Source organism: Mercenaria mercenaria, chromosome 2 (genome assembly GCF_021730395.1).
Source record: "Mercenaria mercenaria strain notata chromosome 2, MADL_Memer_1, whole genome shotgun sequence".
NCBI classification, from domain to species: Eukaryota; Metazoa; Mollusca; class Bivalvia; order Venerida; family Veneridae; genus Mercenaria; species Mercenaria mercenaria.
The window spans coordinates 47618986-47642500 of NC_069362.1; the positions used below are offsets into that span (position 1 = coordinate 47618986).

At 32.8% G+C, this 23515-nt stretch overlaps 1 protein-coding gene across 3 annotated transcripts in view; it reads right to left on the reverse strand.

Annotated features, from left to right (window-relative positions):
- The window catches only part of LOC123563923 (cGMP-dependent protein kinase 1-like), a 179061-nt gene that overhangs the window by 85950 nt on the left and 69596 nt on the right, over window positions 1-23515 (reverse strand). Inside the window, exon 1 of one of the 3 annotated variants that reach the window (XM_053536520.1) lies at window positions 16467-16771. The exons of the other annotated variants lie outside the window; for them this stretch is intronic. Within the exon in view, the coding sequence (XP_053392495.1) occupies window positions 16467-16756 (290 nt within the window). The 5' untranslated portion in view covers window positions 16757-16771. Of the gene's footprint in view, window positions 1-16466; window positions 16772-23515 lie in introns of those variants that run through there. 3 annotated transcript variants of the gene reach the window in all.

Sequence of the window (23515 nt, forward strand, 5' to 3'; positions counted from 1 at the left end):
ATGGTTTTAAGGTTCAACAACCGAACAATGTAAACTGGATTGTTAACCCTAAATGAAAAGTCCTTCACCAACTGACAAGTCAAGAAATGAAGATAAATAATCATGCCGTAATGATCTGAAAACAAAACTGCTAATATCAGGTAAAACATGTTATATGAAGCTTATGAAGCAGATCAACCCAATCAGTTACATGAAGCTATTTTGTTAATCAGCTCTACGAAGCTATTTTATGAAGTAGATCAACCCAGTCAGCTGAGCAACTTCTACAGATCATGTACATTTCAATTAGTTTATTTTATGTACTTTTAAATAACAAATTTATGTATACAACTCTATGTGGTTAAATCAATGTTCAATATATACCTCAACGTCAAGTTCAATATATCTGAACTTCTGTCACAGAATTACAACCAGAAAAGAAAATCTGATTTACTCTGTTTTCTCCTTCAAATTCCTTCAGTTTGAACCTTTTTACACTAAAATTCCGTTTTGTATCCAAAGAATGTATACTAGATTTTTTCAGGCCACTTTAATCTTGTAATAAAATCTGCTTTTCAAGATAGCTTGTTCCACTTAGTTCGCAAAAAATGTTCAAAGAAAAAAATCTTATCAATTAGAATGATATAAAATCAGATATTCAAACACTGTAACATTTTCACACTCCAACGAACTTTGATTATTTTTCCGAAATTCCTAATTACAAGAAGAAATTACATATATTACTCCAGCTTGTTAAGTTTTCAAATTAATGGCGTGAAAGAGGCTTAGCACACGTACATTCGTATTTTGTATACATATATCTCGAAGTTTAGAGAACCTGGGATGGATCTGGAATGCTGTATATTTGAACTCTTAGAAAAAATGCACTCTAAAATTATGATACATTTTATGTTCTTGATACTTTAAGCTAAAAATATTCCGTTTTATTAGCTAGCACCAGTCAGTGTTGGGAATCAATCGATTACAAACATAGTTTGATCTTGCATCAATTATGACGAATTACTGATTTATCAAGGATGAATACAACTAGCTTAAAGAGCTAACATTCCAGATATTTTAATAGACTGAACACAGTAGTTTGCTGATTTTCAACGTATCGCCAATGATTTGTAACTTTTCTTAATTCTGTGAAATTGAAAGAAATGATATGGAAATTTATAGATAAAATGACAATTTTGTAAAAGAAATGTTTTTTTTTTTGGTTTGTAACTGTTTAGGTTGGCGTGGCCCTTATAGACAGGGACCCTCACCCTGTATTCGTGAATCTTGCAACATCAAGCCGTAATAATGAAATGAATGAACTGGCACACAGAAAAGTGCCATTCAAATAATTTATTCTAGATTTAAATGTAAACACAAAGGCACCGCATCCGAATGTTCAAATGAAGTAAGTATATTATACTTAAGTTGAGCACTATCACGTTAATGCATTAAGCACCATGACAATCCGATAATATTTTAATACAAAATTAATTCAGAATTAACAATTATATCAATTCTGTATTCACTATATTATTCAAGAATTTTAAAGGTGAAATTACGTTTTTAACGGTGTAGCACTGTTGAAACAAAACTGTATGTCCTTTTTTAAAATTACTAAAAGAAGTAACCTTAATTCATCTTAAGATAGCTGTATTATTTTTAAGGTAGCAGTTTACAGACCGCGATCTGCATACATTTTAAGGTATTGATAATAATATTTAAAGTATCAGTCCTAAGGTAGTGAGTTTTATATATTTTAAGGTATTAATTTAATAGGAAACGAAAATACAGATTCTATTCACCTAAAGTCTAGATTCTAAGAAACTACGAGGGTCATTCCATAGGTAGACTAAAGTCTAGTAATTGTAACTAGATTAGCGGAGGTTTGGAATCGCTACGCCAAAGTCCGTATTGCATACTTTAAATAGGTTTTCGGCATTTTTTCATGTCCTTGTTGAACTGGCACATATTGCAATGAAACTTGGCTTGAGTGTTCTATAGTCAGATTTAGCAAAATTTTATCAGAATACTTTTGCTACTTACAAATGTATGTCCATTTGAATTCTTAGTTCTAAACGTTGATTTTCTGGTTTAGTAGATAGGAGAGTGTCTTTCTTCAGGAACACAAACCAGCTTCTTGGCAAGACACGTTTTCATCAATTTAATATATGTTTGCTTTCAAATTATCAGGTCTTAAGTGTTCAAATTAATAATCATTTCGAAGACAAGGGTTCCACTGAATCAATCACATGCTGTCTCAAACTAGAACATTTAAATCGTAAGAGAAATGGAATGAGCATCAACATGTGTTAAATTGTTTTCTCAACAAGAGACAAGCCCTATGTGCTTTAAGAGTTCGTAATATTCCTATCACTAAACAATCTTAAAATGATTTGAAATGGTTTTGCTAAAAAGAAAAGCAATCATTTAAATGTAATAACTTTCTCTTTAAATTCTTGAATGTGTTGTTTAATAACCTTGGTGGTAATTACAACGAAAAAAACAATGCTTTCATCTCAAGAGGTTTCTTTGTTTTAAAAATACATATGAATAATTTAAAGTGGGTTTCTTCTACTATTTTAAGGATAATAGAAATATTTGAAGAAGGCAAAGTATTCTGATGCTGTCTTACAGTTATTAGGGTGCGTATAGATAGAGAAATGAGTCAGATGTAATGTGTTGTTCTGGAGAAAACCTAAATCTGCGGTCATATATATTTTGTAGGAAATAAAATTAGAAAATTCGCAGCTATCAAGAATAGGATGGAATTTCTGTTCATTATTTTAACTGATCTTGTATGTTGGTTGCAAAATATTGGTCACAACGGCTTTTATCATATACATATATATATATCCATATAAGACAATCTGAACAATCTCGCAGTCTAACAAATTTTGAAAAAAAACCCACAAAATTCGCAACTTGACAGCATACAAATAGTAAGCACAAATGATATTACACTATGCATTTCAGACTTCAAACAGTCGGTGTTTCATAAACTTATTTTTGAACTCGCAATCTTGCATTCAAAATCTCGTCTCGAAATCATGTAAGTTCTAAATGTAGAATTTCAATGCCGAAGGTCTAGATAAAGTACTTAAAGTCAAGCAGGCGTGGAATCAAATCTTAACTCAATAAATGAAACAACTATTAAACCGCGCTTCGCTATCTTCAAAACGTGATTGAAATTTTATTGGGTTCTAGGACGCGTCAACATGACGCTATTTATATATGATTTCAACCTTAATGATTAGCGAAGACCCCTGGTGCTCCAAGGTATACTTCGGGCTCATGTTGAATGTGTTGTTTAATAACCTTGGTGGTAATTACAACGAAAAGAAAACAATGCTTTCATCTCGAGATGATTCTTTGTTTTAAAAATACATATGAATAATTTAAAGTGGGTTTCTTCTACTATTTTAATGATAATAGAAATATTTGAAGAGGCAAAGTATTCTGATGCTGTCTTACAGTTATTAGGGTGCGTATAGATAGAGAAATGAGTCAGATGTAATGTGTTGTTCTGGAGAAAACCTATATCTGCGGTCATATGTAAAATTAGCAGCTAACAAGAATAGGATGGAATTTCTGTTCATTCTTTTAAATGATCTTACATGTTGGTTGTAAAATATTGGTCACAACGACTTTTATCACATATCCATATAAGACAATCTGACAATCTTGCAGTCTAACAGATTTTGAAATAATACACAAACTTCTCAACTTGACAGCATACAACTAGTAAGCACAAATGATATTTCACTATGCATTTCAGACTTCAAACAGTCAATATTTCATCAACTATTTTTGAACTCGCAATCTTGCATTTCAAATCTCGCTTTTCCATGCACATCTTGAAATCATGTAAGTTCTAAATGTAGAATTTCAATGCCGAAGGTCTAGATAAAGTACTTAAAGTCAAACTGGCGTGGAATCAAATCTTAATTCAATAAATGAAACAACTATTAAACCTCGCTTCACTATTTTCAAAACGTGGTTGGAATTTTATTGGGTTCTAGGACGAGTCGACATGACGCTATTTATATATGATTTTAACCTTAATGATTAGCGAAGACCCCTGGTGCTCCAAGGTATACTCCGGGCTCATGTGAGCAGCTGTGTAGAACCACCTATCTTTCACAAGGTAATATTACGACAAGAGCAGGTCTCAAGAAATACAGCTACATGGCAAACACAAAAATTTGATTCAATTTGTCTTTTTATCAAATAATATAAATGATAAGAATTCACGGTCTTTGGTGGCAAAAATAAGGTTGTAAGAATGCTATTTTATCCTTCTTCTTCATGATTTTACTGCGGTGGTAAATGCCCGGGCGTCAAACTTCCTCAAAATAAGTGCGATACAAGGTATTTATTTGTCGACATTGAAATATAAAAGTCGAAACAACACAAGAAACACACCAAACACAACATACTCTCTGTGTTATCAAGGCGACAAGCATTAGAGTAAGTAAGTGCTAAGTATGTAAGTAACTAAGTAAATTCTTTATTTATAGAGGGTAACTCATTTAGCTAACTTAATCTTACATAGGGCACTCTTAGATGTAAAACACTTTAGCTTTAATGCTTGTGGGCTGTTATCTGTTTCAAAATTTATCAATTCCTGACAGCAGTACGAACGCATAACGGACACCAGGATCTGATACAAGCTATTGAGGTAACGTAAACGGTAAATGAAGTATCTCTGTCTGATCAATTTGTTATCTGCCTATAACTACTTAACAACTGTACACTAAATAATTACATCCACGATTTGGAACTATTTTTATTTGATTTGCACATACTTTTAGCTCTTTGAAATTTACATAGCACTAACAAGTCAACATGTTTCCTGAAAAACGGACATTTTGCCAAGCCTTATTTCACAGGTTTAAAAACATACTGATCATTTAATTTCACCCAAGACCGCCATAAGAACGACAGTAAGTGAAGGTGAAGCAAGATTGGTTATGAAGTATCTGATATCCGTATCCGGGTTTGGTTAGCACTAAACTACAAATTGTTTACTTTATATGTTTAGATCGTACGTGATGTTTTAGTAGGTTAAGCTATTCGAGCGCACTATTCGTGAAGATTTTTACATACCGCTAAACATACATGGAAAAGTTAAAAAGTAAAGACTGACAGAAGTAAAACCTTGGTGTAAGTAGTAAGTAAATTTTGAGATTTTGGACCACACAGAAAAGAAAAATCATTATCAAATGTAGTGCAGTAAAACCGTTTGGGTATAGGGGTTTTCTTCTATAGCTATAATCCTGGTTCAGATATTGCTGATGGGTACGTCATTTTTTTCATTCGTTCCGCAGTCATAAATTCTATGGTTAGTTATCTGTTTCATATTTTGAAAGACCGTTCCAAAACTATATTGGTTTATATACCAAAGGAATTCAATAAGGAAAGACACAAACCTTTGGAGATTTTAGTGAAATAAAACCATGAAGCTTAATGCTCTACCTTAAATACTTTTTGAGATATGATCCGGTGAAACAAAAGAAGATGTAACGAAGGAATATATTCCAAAAAGGAGGACTATGTAGAGTTATGACCTATATGCTTAGTGTCATCATATTATTATATTCCTCTACTACAATGTAATTGCGTCAAGTAATGAATCAGCTGTTTTGCTAGACGTAAATGTAGATGGTTTCCAACAAAAAAAAACTACACTTACACGGCTGAAATATATTGCTATTTCAGAGTTCTGAATACAAACTATTAGAAGCTGATTGAGTTATGTAAATAACAGTTCTACACGTTCGAACATATACAAATATCTTCCATAAAGACTATACGCTTGTGTACGGTTCATTCATCAGCTCAAGTAAATAAAAATGGGTTTAAAAGTTCAAAATCATTATCAGCTGCAATACACTTAATTAAATATAATCATTTGATCATTCCTCATTCATATAAACATCTTTATTTATTTTGTTACACTTAGAATATTGAATACAATATAGCCATGCAGACACTCTAGATGTAATGAAACTAATCAATAGCATTCAAGTGCTTGTTTTAAGAAGTTGCTACCTGTATGAGAGACACCTTTAAAATATTATATATTTTAAATTTCTTTCTTTCTTTGATTAAACGCTATTTTAGTAAGAAATCATTTTAAATTGTTACTAGCAGCACATGTAGCGTTCCTAAATGGAACATGTCTTGTAGCCTGGAAATCCAGTCTGGTATTATTATCTGGCAACGCAAATATAACGGGTTGTTAAATGCATATATAGATATGTTGTAAGTTTTACATATGGACAAATCATGAATAACCAACTCTAAAGCAGGTACTGCTGTGTACAGTAACGAACGAATAAATCTTGTTACGAAGATGAAACCCTTGAGTACTGATAAGAACAAGTACACGACAAATAAGAAAACTGCATGTCCATGAAAACTATGCTACTTCTTCGCTACTGAATTAATCAATTATAGATAATTTTAAATTTCCTTTCAGTACGTACGTCTTTATACAACACTTGTCACTGACACATATTACAGCAGACTCTATGCCCGATATTTGTTTCTTATTTATCATATATTCAACATGAAATATGATTACCTGAAAAACACCGGTCCAATACTGCAACAGTTAAACAACATGTACATTTAAGTTCCCCGCATTTTCTCGCTTATTGGTAGATTGGTAAACTACATAAAGAAGCTCAAACTCACAACGAACAAAACTGGCACATGTTTGTTGTTCGATAAAAGAACCACATTAGTTTCAGATGCATGTAAATTCCCATTAAAACGCTGAGACTGTTTATTTTTCAATGTCGTTCTTTTCAATACATGATTTATTTCTTATGGCCTTTTATCCATAAATGGCGATTTTGTCCTGTTCTATCAGTACTACACAAACTGCTTTGTTTGGCGCGGAGTTTCTTTTTGCTGCATCTTGCAGCAACGTTCGTACTTGTAGTATACTAGCAACAGATTAATCAGATGTTTCTTTACTTTGCTTTTTTCAATGTCATAATCATTTTGTTTAGAATATATCTATGGTAGTAGATTAAGTCTCTTAAAAATGTTGCGGATGCCAATCCACTTATGCTGAGAAACTCTGCTTTAAATATAAGCTAAACCTACTTGCTTTACCATATTTTTTGTTAATATTATTATTTTTCCCTCTTCAAAATACTCAGACAAAATTGTTATTTCTCATGTTATTCTTGTCGTAAATTCAATAATGTGAAATAACGAGAAGCTGTTCTCGGGTTTAAGTAACTGTGATTATTTCTTGATAAATACATATAGTTAAGGTAGCAATGAATTATTCATAATTCGTATATAACAATGAGTTGTTTTAAATACTATGGATAGATACAATGAATAGATTGCTTCAAAGAACTTATATTAGAAAATACCTAAAAGCTCGATGACAAATTAAAAAAAAAAAACAACAACAAAAAAAAAACCCAACAACAAAACACCAAAGAAATGAAACTTTGCTGTAAATATTTTATATAATCTATTACGTATGAGCATATGATCAAATACCTTTTACATGTATATGTTAAAACAAATCTCAAGCTTATTAATCTCGAAGTGTATGAAAACGTCTAAGACCTGTGTTTAATCGCTATGGGAACAGATAACCAAATAACTTTATCGTTGTATAAAAACCTCTTTTTTAAAAAGGCATTGTCTTAATGAACACTTGTATGAACGTACATGGATACATGTGCGTAAAGTAAAACCTGTAAAATCAGATTTTTCTGATTTTTTTTCAAGATTTCAGTGATTTATGTGTTAACTTGTGGAACATGAGGAACTGCAGACGGGTTGATGAATGAAGCACCACTGAGAATGTTTGAGTTACCTTTACATTATCACGTAACAACACTGACACAAGGCAAGCAACATTTAAATCAGAAGTCAATACATTTTAAGCTGATATTTCACCAGTACAGGTAAATTCGTTTCATTCAACTGCAACGTGTTTCTACTTTGCTTGTTCTAATTGCTTAATGTATTCTTGTAGTATTTTTAATAAATAGACCCAGCCTAAAAATCATTGAATAACTGCTTTCTGTATCTATCTACAATAATTTTGTTTAAACATTCTTTTGCTAATATTTTGTAATGCTTGGCACGTGGATAAATGAAAGAGTGTCATTTTTAATTGGCTTTGAGTGATATATATTGGTAACTCAAAATTCATTTCTGTTATTTATGAATTATTTCAACTGGAATATATGCTTTATCGTAAACATATTGACTTTCTTTTTATTTATGAGCACTAAATTCGTTAAAAATCCTGGTTAGAAAAAAATAGCGAATTAAAATTCTAAATAAAATTACTGCAAGTCACATAATAAAAGAAATTAAACAAAACAGTGCGATTTCTAGCCCTTGTTTTGACAGAATTAGCTTAAAAACTGTCTCTATCTGAAAGATTCAGTGGTAAGATTAAAATTCCTTAATACAATCATAAATGTTGTATAAGATGTTGAATGCCAATTAGAATTTCAATGACGAAATCAGTGCGTGAACAATGTTAACAGAATATTTAAAGCTAAAAATGCAAGGTTTTGTTTAAAGATACCTTTTACATTTTACATTTCACAATAAAATATCGTCTTGTACATGTATACTGATATTACGCTAGTTAGCATGCATGTAAATGAATGCGGTTAACTTAATGTTCGATATAATTACAAAAATTAATGTCAATGCCAAGTTCGCAATCTCTACCACAGACAGATACATTGTAACTATTGGTTACACTTTATTCCTTCCAATTACTTCCGTTTTAAACTTTTACACTACATGGCTATTTATCGGTCCATTTCAATCTAGTTACAAAAACTGTCTTTCTTTTCAAGACAGCTTGTAGCACGTACTCTAGAAAAAAAATCCAAGAATATATTTCGTATCACTTTGGATGATATCAAAAATCTGATATTCACAAACTGAAACTTCTTCAAGCTCGAAAAAAGTGTTTGATGGTTGTTCCAAAAATCTTAAGTACAAGAAGAAAAATTTGATATATCAGTCCCGCTTGTTAAATTTCAAATTAATGGCGTGTAAGATGCTTGGCACACGTACATTCGTATTTTTGTATACATATATCTAAAGGTTTAGAGAACCTGGGATAGATTTGGAACGCAGTATATTTGAACTGTTAGAAGATCTGCAAACATCTTATGTTCACCTTCAGGTTCTCTAACGTCAGAATTATCCAGACTTTTAACTAGGTTTAGGTTTATTAGTTTATTTAAGTCTCATTCATGTATAAAACAAACATTGACATTTACAATATAAAAAAAACATTAAGACAACATATACATGACCAATCTATAAAGATTTACAGGAGACTAGAACATACACATTTTATGAATTGCATGTGGTTTCGAAACAATATACCAATTAAAACAGGCAACCTAGAACTTTGCTGTCTCATTCATTTATAAAACCAACATTGACCATTACAATACTTTTCAGTGCTTGACTATGAATTGGAGCTACGCGAGTATAAAACAAAAAAAAATACACAAAAGGGGCCTAACTCTGTCAAAATTCAGATAAGAGCTATGGGGATTATTTCTCCTTGTGTATACTTGGATAGTTATTAATTATTCTAAGTTTTGATGGTAACTAAAATAATTTGACTATATCAAAAACATTAACCAAAATTCCTAAGTTATAAAGGGGGATAATTCTCTTATATTCAAATTAGAGTTATGAGGCGTAGACTTCGGTAGTTGACAGTAAGTAAATATATTATTATTTTAACACCGAAGCTGGGACGAGTGCAATAGCTCTACCGTTTCTTTGAAAAGTCGAGCTAAAAACCTTAAGACTATATATATATGACCAACCTAAAAAGATTTTATAGAAGACTAAAAACATGTACATTTAAGACCAGACATGTGATTTTGCAAAGATTCTACATGCATAAACTGTATAAAGGAAATCGATCCTTTAACATTTAATATTGTACTATTAATATCACAGAATTTCAGAAATATGGTATTTACCAACACATTACAATCACCTAGCCTGTTGAAAACGTTAAGGGTCAGCTAAAGGTTCTGTTAACATATTTCAGACGTATTCAAAGCAAATAGTTAGTAAATGGAGATGCCTTAGAATACAATGCCATATTATCTTTGCATGTTCTAACGCATGATATTTGCAAAATCACATATTTACCTAATCACTGACAAAGTACCCAGTCATGCGGTAAGTAGTATGACGGAGCCTATCACATAATAATACTATGTCGTCAAATAGTGAACATTAATGTCATCTATGTCGTTTAAAAAAAGGAGTAAAATTCATATAGTACAATTTACAATAAAATTCTAGTTACAGGGCCTTAACCATCCTACACTGTAGATAAACCTGGCATTTGACCTTCATACCTCAAACATCTGCTGATTGCAGCCAAAACTTACAAATAAGGAACTAGAGAGGCAAAAGGAGAAACAGTTTTCTCAACTTTATCCCCCTAGAATCAATTTCAAGAAGCAACATACTTTCTCAGTCAGTGTCTATTTCAGATACCAAGGTCAAGAACCAAACTATTTACAAGCAAATAATTGTCGACGTTGTAGTATAAGATGGCAGCTTTTGGCACAGCAACAAATAATATCTGAATTTGTGAAAAAAAATGATGAATTTATCTGTATCGTTCATTTTATAGAAGTCTGGGTCTATTGATACAGCTTTTTCAAATAAACTCGCTCTAATTTCAGTATACAAAGGGCAGTGCAAAAGAACATGAAACTCATCTTCAACACAATCCTTACACCATAAGCATGTTCTATTCTGAATAGGCAATCCCTCGTATCGACCCGTTTCTACACGGATAGGTGCAACTCCAAATCTGAACTTAGCAAAAGAAGACCGATGCATTCTGGGTATTACCAGTTTACAATAATTCTCACAAGAGATGTCCTGTTTTAATAACTTATAATTTCGGAGTTTATTTCCACCAATACCTCTAATACTATTAGTTTTATTAACAACAGAGAGCCATGATATCTGAAACATTGATCTCATCTTTTCTAATACAGATTTTTTCAAAGCAGCCTTGGGAATAGGATAGCTTATATCATAAAACTGAGAACAGTCAATTTTACTTAGGTGACTTTTGACTCTTACATAAAGTTCCTACAATTACCTCTAGCATTGTTCATACCATATATAAACACTGTCTTGTTTAATCTATCATCATCCATCTTACTAAACCTTGACCACAGATTGCACATGGATTGCCATTGTCTGTCAAAAGGATCTACCCAACCCAAATCTCCATTTACAGCTGCATTCGGTGTATACCTTCCCACTCCTAAATAGAACCTCATAGCTCGGTGTTGAACAGCATCTATACAGGAGAATGATCTTGTACCCCAAATGGCAGCGCCATATGCAATCACCGGCCAAACAATTGAATCATATAACTTAGTGTAAACATCTAATGGAAGCCCTCCAGCATTATTAAACTTGGCAATAATCGCACCAAGAGCTCTTCCGGCAGCTTGTGAGACAATCTTTGCTGTAATGTTATAATCAAGAAATTCAGTCAACACCAAACCAAGATAAACATATCTATCAACTATGGCAATCTCATCAGTCCCACACCTAAATTTGAAGTTTGTTCTAACTAGTACCAACCGGTTGTATTGAGAAGAAGTCAAAATTTTCATGTCGATTAATCAACACAATTACAGTGTAAAAACGATTAGTCATGTATCAATGAACTAAATATTGTGCAAACAGCTACCTTTGTAACTCTTTGTCTAATTCCAATAGCTGTGTTTTAAATAACGTGTAATAATGCATGAATTTTGTTGTTTTACTACATTTTGATGTTTTATATCAAAATAATTACTGAACCATTTTGCAGAATGGCGTTTTCTTGAGGGAAGTAGTTTCAAGTAAAATATTGATTCTTGTTTCTTTCTACGTTTCGGGCTTTTTCACTAATAAATCTAATTGTTACACATTTTTACAAATTTCTGAAAGAAATAAACCTGAAATGTGATAAAAATGCCACATCGTGGCTGACATTTAGATATCTTAACTGAGTTTCATTTACTGATATGTCTCAAGGAAAGTGTATATTATATATTATAACATTTGATGCATTGAAACAAAATGTCAAAAACATGTATGAAAACATATTTGGGCCATAAAGTTATGCACCGATATTGATAATCTACCACAATATCCTTTTGATTGCGCATGCTCAGAAAGCGATTACGGCAATTCCAAACAGGTACGGAAATCGTCGAAGATTGCCCAACAACCCACAAGGAAGAAATCGAACGTTATAAAAGCTTTAAATAGCAGTCCATTTCATACAAGCATTAAACTATATATAGAATATACCTAACATATTCTTAGCTTTGATGCTTTAAACGCAATGTTTTCCAAGAATGCTAACTAACATGTTATGTTATTTCCCTTACATTTCCTGAAGATTATATATCAAAATTGATAACACAATAAGACGCACGTTTTTATCTTACGAAATGTAAAATAATATACGTAGATCTATGTGTTGCATACTTTGCGATTAAAGATTCTGTTAATAGTCCTAGGCGGATGTGTGTTCCGCTAGAAATGTTATCAGCATCATGCCGTTTCATATCAAAATCAGTAGTCAGATCACAGACGCGTGAACTTTTCTTTCATTAACCTTTTATAAGTCAATTTCATTCAGGTTGTTTCTTCCTTTGACCTTGAGTTTTCTTAAATCATCTTCCATCAATACTGATTGTTCAGGGCCCGTTTCGAACAAGTCAAAATGATACTTCATAGACCCCATGTATTCTGGCCACATAGATATGAATTCACTCTCATCTCATAAATGCTTAACCAACGGTATCTAGGTTAAAGGTCAGTAATTCAAATCCTTCTTTGTTTCATATAAACAACGACAACTTCAGGTCGTCTTTACGTATCTTTAGAGAACATCACTTTTTCCTACACCTATTTTTCATGAAAGTTCTATCACAAATTAACGAAAAAATGAAAAGAAAATAGGGAGTTATGTAGTTCCTAGTGAAATGCCAGTCAGTTGTGGTCTGCTACCCTAAAAATGGCGCATATTTGCTCTCGTCCGCGCAATAAACACCTACTTCCGGTGTTACTTCGATCTGCAAAACTTGCCATGTGGGGTGTATGAACATGAAAACCGTCTCATTTCATGCAGAATGTATTCTAGTAGTGAAAAATGGTGATTAAATGGTGATTAAAGCACTCGTTCTACACGAATTTGCGCAAAAAAAAACCGGGAAAATTAGGATCTATTTATTATGGACCTCTTTCGCCACCACGGAAGCACATTTTCGACCGAATTACTGACCTTATTCCTCTAGCAATTTCATCTGCAGTTTTCAAAACTGCATTCAACCTTTTACATGTACATAACAAACTGATAAAGATTTCGTGTGCCTGTGCGAATCGTATTGGTTGAGTTTTGGCAAATGTTTTCACATCCTCGTTCAACAGAAGGACTATGTTAAACGTTAATCAAAAGAAAAGTTCGGATTTACTGAGTGTAGCTGACAAAGTTGCTTCAACAACGTCACTGAACTAAAGTAAAAACAGCTTCAGTATGCATGAAAGATATGTATCTTGTTTCCATAATGGGCGATTGAAGGAAAGTGCAAGTCATTCCAATTTAGTTAGTTAACGTACTTCTTATGGCTAAATCTGGCATTCAAGTGATCAACGCTTTATCCCCAAGGATACTGTATGTAGCATCTTAGCAGGACAGAAGGGTCAGACTTGCAACCCTTGCTTTCGTTGTTGTGTGTACTACAACTGTATAACAAACAAGCTTGTTATAAGTTTGTTTTAAATTTGTTTTCAAATTAATAAGCATCTAATTCAGTTTATTATGCTTGTGAGTTATGAGTTACAAAACAAGACTAGTTTGAATAGCATCGAAAACTAAAGGTCTGCAAAAATATTTTTATCTCCAATATTTTCAAATGAAATGCAAGCCGTTCATGTTTCACTTTACAAGTTCGTAATCCTCATTACTTTAAACGACCTTCAACAGCTTTGACATCAAAACAAAATTATTATTTTTAAGGACCTATAGCTAAATGTGTCGCTGCATTTTCATGGAATGTGCGGCATTGATCACGCTGATGTCATTTCCTTTTGAATTATACGTTTCATGGATTAAGCTGTGCCACGAAACGAGCGTTAGCGCGACAATCTCTCTGTTAACACAGGTTTAGTTTCCATTTAAAACACCCTCTGAAAACGACAAACACAGCAGTACAATGCTAAAATCGATATTTACTCAGATCTTTTTCAGATAAGAATTTCAAAATGTTTGCGTTTTCAGCTGTAACATTTTTTTTTCAATTTACTATGGCAGTACGCACGCATGCGGACAGCAATTACAGATAAATGAAAACATGAACGCTCAAACAACATATTTCCACCAATTTAATTAGTTATCTGCCTCACTTTTGCTTATCAATTGTATGCTTAATCTTATCCATTTTATTGGCAGATACAATCACTAAACTACTTATTACTTGCAAACTTCGTAGAAAATATATATGGCAGTTAATATTTTACAGGTTTGTCTTTAATATGGGAAATATATTTTAGCTTTGCGTGCTTTGTTTGGCAAATAAAACAGGGTTTTCAGCTCAGATAGGTAGTAACCTAATCACTAAGGCCGAATCTAATACGTTGAAGGGATACTAATCTGGAATCCTTTTTTTAGGCCAAAACGTGTTGTGATCGACATGACAATAAACGGTAACATCCTTCTCTGCTTATATCAAAGAAAATCTTGAGTGTTAGAATTATAAACAACATTTGCATAGTTATTCTTTAATTTACGTAAAAACTAATGGGTTTAAAATTTTCTGCAGTAAATGAAATTAACTTCTTGAATCGTTAATGTCACATTGTCTCTATTAGATTAAGATTTTCTAGAGATAATAATTTTATAAGCATCTATTGTTTATATTATCCTTCAGTTGCTTTCTAAACATTTGATGCACATTTGAGAGAGTGCAGCTTACTACCAAACTAAATTAAATCGAACAGTTTTGTAACATCTGATGCGTCTAGCAAATCTGTTTAATTCTATGAGAAACGCTATGTTTACGGGAATAACGGATTTTACTTCAGTACTTACTACTTCTATATGTAAGTTTTCGTAAACCTTAAACCTATAAAAAGATGAACGGACTGTTAACTTCAATACTGGAGAATATTCGCCTTACGATGGTATTCGAAGTTATGACCCGTGGAACGATCATCATCTGAAATCCAGTCCAAGAAGTTTTAGCACCATTTCTTTCGGCAAACTGTCCTAACATAGAAAGAAGAAACTTAAGTAATGACAGGGAATACTTATGAACCCTAGTACAGCTAGGCATTTAATGCATAGATAATGAGTATAGTCTGTGTATAGGACAAGGCATAAATCGCGCTATAATTCATTCCCAAGCTACGGCTGTGCATAGTGATGATTAGTGATGGATGTAAGATGACTAAATTGGTAGTGCAAACGAGAACAAGAGCTGTCAGTGGACAGCGCGCTCGACTATTCTCAGTATTTGATAGTATAATATAAGCAATTACAATAAGCATATTCTAAGTCGAAAAGGGGCCATAATTCAGTCAAAATACTTGATAGAGTTGCCTCCTCCTTTTTACAGACTGGGGTCATGATGGTAAACAAGTATGCAAAATATGAAAGCAATATCTCAACGGACTTTGAAAATATTTGGGGTGGTACGCAAACTTTAACATTTATTCTAAGTTGAAAAGGGGCCATAATTCAGTCAAAATGCTTAACAGAGTTGCCTCCTCCTTTTTACAGACTGGGGTCATGCTGGTAAACAAGTATGCAAAATATGAAAGCAATATCTCAATGGACTTTGAAAATATTTGGGGTGGTACGCAAACTTTAATATTTGTGTGACGCTCACGCTAACGTTCACGCCGACGCCAGGGCGAGTAGGATAGCTCCCCTATTCTTCGAATAGTCGAGCTAAAAACGTAATATTCATATAAAGAAATAATAGTTAATGAACATTATGGTGCAAGTAAGTTACTGATCATTTTCTGTGTTTCAAACGTTCTATTTTTGTCGGTTTGTGTTGAGAACTTTCGGAGAATTTTGAACTTTTTTCTCATATGTTCCAATGATCGTCACGTTACATCATTTGCAGGAAAATATTTAAACTAATATCCTTTTTTTAAAACTGACATTTAGGACCTTCATTTTCTACTATCTAAAAAGACTGACTGCATTAATGTGTAGCATTTTGCAGAGTCCATGGTAGATGTTGTTATGTTTGTACAAAAAATTCTTTCATTTACTCAAATCTTATACAGTATTTGTAGTATAGAATTACTGTTACTGTTTTTATTCTGAACTTCAATTTTTGTTTCGTTTCTATTTTTTTCTGAAAAAAAAATTATGTATAGATTTAATTGGTTATTGTACGTTCACTTACCGTTGCGGCTTATTATGTCGTTTCAACTTATGATAGTCAAGAGTTCTTGTTTTACACGACTCGGCTGAGATAGCTTGACGTTTCTGTCTTTCATTTGCTCTAGATTGTACTGCAGCTGTTATTGAAACTTTCACGGCAGATTTGAACTTTTCCAGTTCATTACGTAATGACTGGATTAGTTCATCCTTTTCGTCTAATTCCTTCTCTAATTCGTCTATTAACTCATCCCTTTGTCTAACTTCTTCTATCTTTCTTGCTAGTGCCATCTGAAGGTCTCTTAGAGTCGCCATTATGTGTTCAACAAAGATATGCATTTATTAACGGAAGACACATTCACTTCTTGTATAAATAATAACTGTTTGTTTTATGCTTTCCAATTTATACTCATTGTGTTGATAAATAAAGTAACATAACGTAAATTGACAGATGAAATGTCATTGAACTATTTCACAATAATCCAGAAATGACTGGTTCTTGCGTCAAGGATGAGAGATCGTTCAATTATCACTTTAAAAAGCTATTTGTGCGTATTGCCGCATTCCTTTGTTTACACATTTCAACAGCACTATAACTATCCATTAAATGTACTTTAATTTTTTATTTGATCAAAACTTGAAAACAGTATCAACCTATTTTGAAATAATCCAGATCTTCTTTACCTCTTAAAGCAGAGCGTAAAAACAGTATTCACAGTTACTAATCTATTATTACAATTAAATAAAAAAAAATGTGTGATTTACTTTTCGATGTCCAGATTTACCAATCATTTCCTCTGAGGAGAAAAAGATAAATATTTTTATTTCACATAGATAAGACATATACGTTATTTCGCCTGAGAATTTTTAGCGCACTATTTTTAACACGATATTATTCTTCGAAATGGAATGGGTAATAAAAACAGAATATAATCAGTTTGTATCATTTTGAATGTAAAACAAAAGATATCTAAAGAAAACAAAACTCAAGACTATAGGTTAATGTGTATTACCTTCCGGATTTTTAGAAGAATAACTGACACTGTCGTATTTTATAATCACGTTTAGCAATGCTTCCTCAAGTAAATTTTCAAAACTTTTTTTTGTTGAACAAGTTCATAAAAAAAAATAATATTAAACACTGATTTGTCGCACTATGATACATTGTCATTGATGAACACTGTGACACACTGAAAGTCCGACTTTTTTCTATTTATCACATTTATTTTCGCTAAACATGTTTTATAATTATTTACTTCCGGTATGTAAGTCTACGCTATTTCCAAAAACGACGAGTTATCACCTGTGATAAAGAGATACTATATCTCATGTTAGATATTATCTGATAATAGCAGAGGTACCTATCATTTAAGAACGAGAATCTGTAATTGGCATCGGCAGATAATTGAATTTATTGACAGTCTCTAACTACATCAATTATGCTATTAAGGTTTCTGATAAGCCATCTTCTACTCGCAGGTATCTCTATTTTATACCTAAGCATTCAGAAAGTACGTTTTAAATGCACTATCACACAAAAATATTTTATACAGCTCCTACTTTTAAAGGACTTAAAGCTATGTTTGTGCGAAAATTGAAAACTATATATTGGACTATATACTGATTCTTCCCACTGTTGCCGACATTACTGGCCCAAAGTTTAGTCGAGCTCAGTGTTTTATCATTTCTTTATAGAAAAAGAATCTCCACATTCTTTGCGGTGCAAAATAGACAAGTTTACAAGAAGCACAATTGGAACTTTAGAATTCCCGACATGCTTTTGAACGTACGTCTATTTATCACAATGTTTAATAAGATGTAACGCATTTCATGATTCAGCCGTTGGATGCAAAGGATTTAAATATTAAGAACTTTACTTGCTTCAAGGTGCTGCCTTTTAACATCTACGTATAGTATTTTAAAAAAAAATCTCAAGGATCCTCACGTTTTTCAGACAAAGGTTTCTTTCATCCTTATCTCTTGAGAGCATAAGAGGACATAGCAATAAAGTCTTACAGAGCCTACTATTTTATGTGTATGACAGATGCGCATGATCAAAGCATTATGTTTACGATAAAAAACTGCGAGATGTAAACAAGGCTCAAGTTTATTAATCATAAACCCGGAAGTGCATGAAAACATCTAAGGCCTGTATTTAGTATGTGAGGCAAAACAGAACAAAAAGTTTCTTAGCATTAAGTTCGAGGTTGTATAATCAATTTCTAGTAAAAATGTTTCTTCCTAACATAATTGTTTACAAAAGATATTTTATAAATACAGCTGAATTCTCTTTACGTTTACTTAAACGTAACTAAACTTTGCTTTTTTGCATAATTTACTGACCTCCGGGCATTGTTTTACTACGGTTAGGTACCTGGGTAGAACCACATACTGGATGGCGTCCTCATTTGAAAGAATTTTACAGCCCAACTGAGGTTTTGAACCGATATCACTAGGGGCAAGTAATTCGAAATAAATGATATTATACACTTGGAGACCCCTGCAAATCAGTTGTAAGTTTAACTTTATATACATGTTGGCGTTCAAAATATAAAAGGTGTTATAAGTAACAGAGAATTTCAACTATGGCATCAAAATGTTTCACTAAACATATGGTTTTAAGGTTCAACAACTGAACAAAGTAAACTGGATTGTTAACCCTAAATGAAAAGTCCTTCATCAACTGACAAGTCAAGAAATGAAGATAACTAATCATGCCGTAATGATTTTAAAACAAAACTGCTAATATCAGGTAAAACATGTTATATGAAGCAGATCAACCCAATCAGCTATACGAAGCTATTTTATTAATAAGCTATTCGAAGCTCTTCAACCCATTCAGTTGAGTTATTCCTACAGATCATGTACCTTTCAATTAGTTTATTTTATGTAACAATTTTTATGTATACAACTCTATGTGGTTAAATCAATGTTCAATATATACCTCAACGTCAAGTTCAATATATCTGAACTTCTATCATAGAATTACAACCAGAAAAGAAGATCTGATTTTCTCTTGTTTTCCCCTTCAAATTTCTTCAGTTTGAACCTTTTTACACTAAAATTCCATTTTGTATCCAAAGAATGTACACTGATTTTTATTCAGGCCACTTTAATCTAGTAGTAATATCTGCTTTTCAAGATAGCTTGTTCCACTTAGTTCGCAAAAAAATGTTCAAAGAAAAATATCTTATCAATTAGAATGATATCAAAATCAGATTATTCAAACACTAAAACGTTTTCATACTCCAATGAACTTTCATTATTTTCCCGATATTCCTAATTACAAGAAGAAATTACATATATCACTCCAGCTTGTTAAGTTTTCAAATTAATGGCGTGAAAGTGCCTTGGCACACGTACATTCGTATTTTTGTATACATATAATCTCGAGGTTTAGAGAACCTGGGATGGATTTGGAATGCCGTATATTTGAACTCTTAGAAAAAATGCACTCTAAAAGTATGATACATTTTATGTTCTTGATACTTTAATCTAAAAAAGATCCCGTTTTATTAACTAGCACCAGTCAGTGTTGTGAATCAATCGATTACAAACATAGTTTGATCTTGCATCAATTATGACGAATTACTGATTTATGAAGGATGAATACAATTGGATAAAAGAGCCAACATTCCAGATTTTGTAATAGAATGAACTCGGTAGTTTGCTGATTTTCAACGTATCGCCAACGATTTGTTACATTTCATAATTCTGTGAAATTGAAAGAAATAACATGGAAATTTATATATAAAAATGACAATTGTGTAAAACCCCAGCATATGTATTAATACATTCAAAGACGTATTACAAGTAAAACTGACTAAGCATTTCAGAAGGGGTGAAACTACAACAAACAATGCCATAATTTAGTTGTGGACTTCCTGACATCAAAATTGGTCCAAGATGAAACATTTTTGCTGGCGATCACGCAATTAATTTTGTTTTTTCATGAATTATTGCCGCCTTGATTAATAAGCCGGTATAAGCCGAGTTTGAATAGTTAGGAGAACATAAAAAATTGAAAAATAATTCTTGTTTTTATAGAATCCTGATGTTTTATATCAGATATGTGACCATGTTGTCTTATTTAAAAACAAAAAACATTTTTTTCAAGTAAAATTCCATCTTGCTTTTTCAAGCATCTTCATTTAAAAGTAAATATGAAATATATTTTAGCATTATTATATCAATTCTAAAACAAAAATGACATAGAATAGGCTTAAACCAGAAGTTTAATAAATAAATAAATAAAAAAAAAAACGTTTTATTGTCTCTCACGTTACACCAAATATAACACAATCGCATGTGTGTTTTATCTTAAGGAATGTAAAAATATATTTTATGTTTTATACAAGATCAAAACACTAGAAGTGTATATGTTCCGCTTAAAAAGCAACCAATAGCATGCCGTGCTAGTCCATATTACATACGCGTGAACTTTTTCGTCAGTAATAACATATAGGCGCATTTCATAAAGTTTTCTTGTAAAAATTGTTGAAAATCAAAGTTTTGAAAACACATAGCTCTGAACACATCCTAAAGGCAGCACAATTATAGGTCATATGGCGACTTTCCGCTTTTGTGGTGGAGGAAGACCGCAGGTACGTTATTTCATCACGAGCGGGCACCTGGGTAGAACCATTGGCCTTCTGTGAGCCAGCTGGATGGCTTCTTCACATGATAATTCAATGCCCCGAGTGAGGTTCGAACACACATCGGTAAGGTGCAAGTGATTCAAAGTCAGTGACCTTAGCCACTCGGCCACGGAGGCCCCTTGAGTAAGTAACGTGTCTCTATAATCACATGAATAACAACGAGAATTCCACTGAATCACTCGTATGCAATTTAATACAAGATCAGTTTCAGTCGCAAGAACCTGCAATGGGCAGCAAATATGTGTTAACTTCCAATATTTTTGATAAAAAGATAATTCCTAAATGCATTCAGTCTATCAGTGCGCAGTCCTTCCAGCTCTTAACAATCTTAAGTTGATTTGAAACGCATTTTGTGAAAGAAAATAATTAAAAATAAGTAGCTTTCTGTTTAAATACTTGAATGTGCTGTATAATTACACCGGTGATTAATTACAAATAAAAAAAACTTTCACCACAAGTATTTCATTTGTATCAAAAATAAATACCAGCGTTCTACGTGTTTTTGTTTCTATTTAGAATCTGGAACAGTTCTCTGAAGCTGTCTTACAGTTAAATATTATGAAGTCGTGCAATAGAGAATAACAACATATTGTTTTGCGACCAGCATGGTCCAACCAGGCTGCGACATCGCAGTCTAGTCAGCTCCATGCGTTCGCTTTTTAAAGCTATTGGAAATTGGAGAAACATTTGCGAAATCATGATCCTGACCAGACTGCGGCGGAATCGCAGGCTGGTCTGGATCCATGCTGGTCGCAAACCCACTATGTTGATTTTCTCATGGCGCGGCTCATATGTAATTAAATAGTGCTTAGATAAATAGATGAGTTATACGAAATAGTTTTATTTTTGAGAAAACTTAATATTTGATCATGTTCATTTCGAACTTTTAATGAGAAAATAGGAACTATAAATGCATAAAAAAAAAGTTCGCTGCACAGTTTATCTAGTATGCAAATGACTATGATAAACATTAAGAAGCAAGACACAATTTTGACGTAATTTCTAATCCTGTTTTTTCAACAATCTGTTACGTTGTTCGGAAAACTCGTCCACTTTTATAATGACTTTTAATATATACTTTAGGCACGGCTGTTCCCCTTAAAATTCGAAATAGAACTTACTCGAAAATATATATACTCCGACCGACTCCTATACACATATGATATGCAAGTACCATTTTTGGGACACTTCAAACAGGCCACGTTTCAAAAGCTATTTTTGAAACTGAAATCTTGTGGTTCAAATCAAATTTCCATGAACGTCTTATACACATTTTTGAGATCTATAATATAGAATTTCGATGCTGCAGGTCCAGATAAACAGCTTTAAATCAAGCAGGCGTAAACTCTTTTGATTTGAATTGGGTTTTACGGCGCACCAACCCGGCGCCAACAGGACTAAAGATTGTGGTTTCGTATTTAATTTATCAAAATAAAACATGAGACATTTATACCGGCTGGAATCACAAAGTTACAACAGAAACAAGTGTTTAGACCCTATAAGTCGCCTCCTAGAACCACATGGGGCAGACGTCAAATCAGACATTGAGACTATATATACGTATCACTGATATCAAATATCTACATTATTCATCCTAGCGAAGTCGGTTCATTATTTACAAGATGTGGTTGAAATGGTGCTGGATTTTAAGTCAATACACTGTAGGTCATATGATTTCTTTGATTTGACTGGCGAAGGAAGTCCCCAAGCGCCGCTCCATACATTACCTGAGGCAAGTAGAACCACTGAATGTCCGTAAGCCAGCTGTGTGGTTTCCTTGCAGGTCTGGAACCCACAGAAATGAAGAGCGATTGATTTACAGCTGTTCAAATTAACTTGCAAAAAGTGGTTGTAGTTTTACCAAGTAAATTCGAAATATCAGTATTCACACTTTTCGGTGTGCTTCTACCTTGACAAAAATTAAGGATGATATAATGCTATTTTACTTTTTAATAAAAAGTGATTGTGACTATATCAGACGTTCTGATATCTCATAAGTGCAAAATGGCTATGAAATGGACACAGACGATGAGATAATTTCAGTTGAAACTACACAACTACAAAACACACATGCTATAACCCATAAGAAAGAAACGGCTAGCAATTTAAACGGCTGTGTATTTTTGTGCTCTTATCTTGATCCCCAAGAAAGACATCTCAAGGAAGACATCAACCGTTTGGGGTTGTAATCAGTTACAAAATCTATCAATTTTCAACGGTAGTTCGGACACATGCGGCCACCAGTTGCAGGTTATTGAGATAACATAAACTTTCCAGCAACATATCTCCGTAAATTCAATTAGTTATCTGCTCTAGATTGCTTATCAACTGTACAGTAAATATATTTGCGGTTTGGAACTGAGCTATTCTACTGGCATATAAAATCTCTCAATTACTTATCTCAGATTTTTTGGCA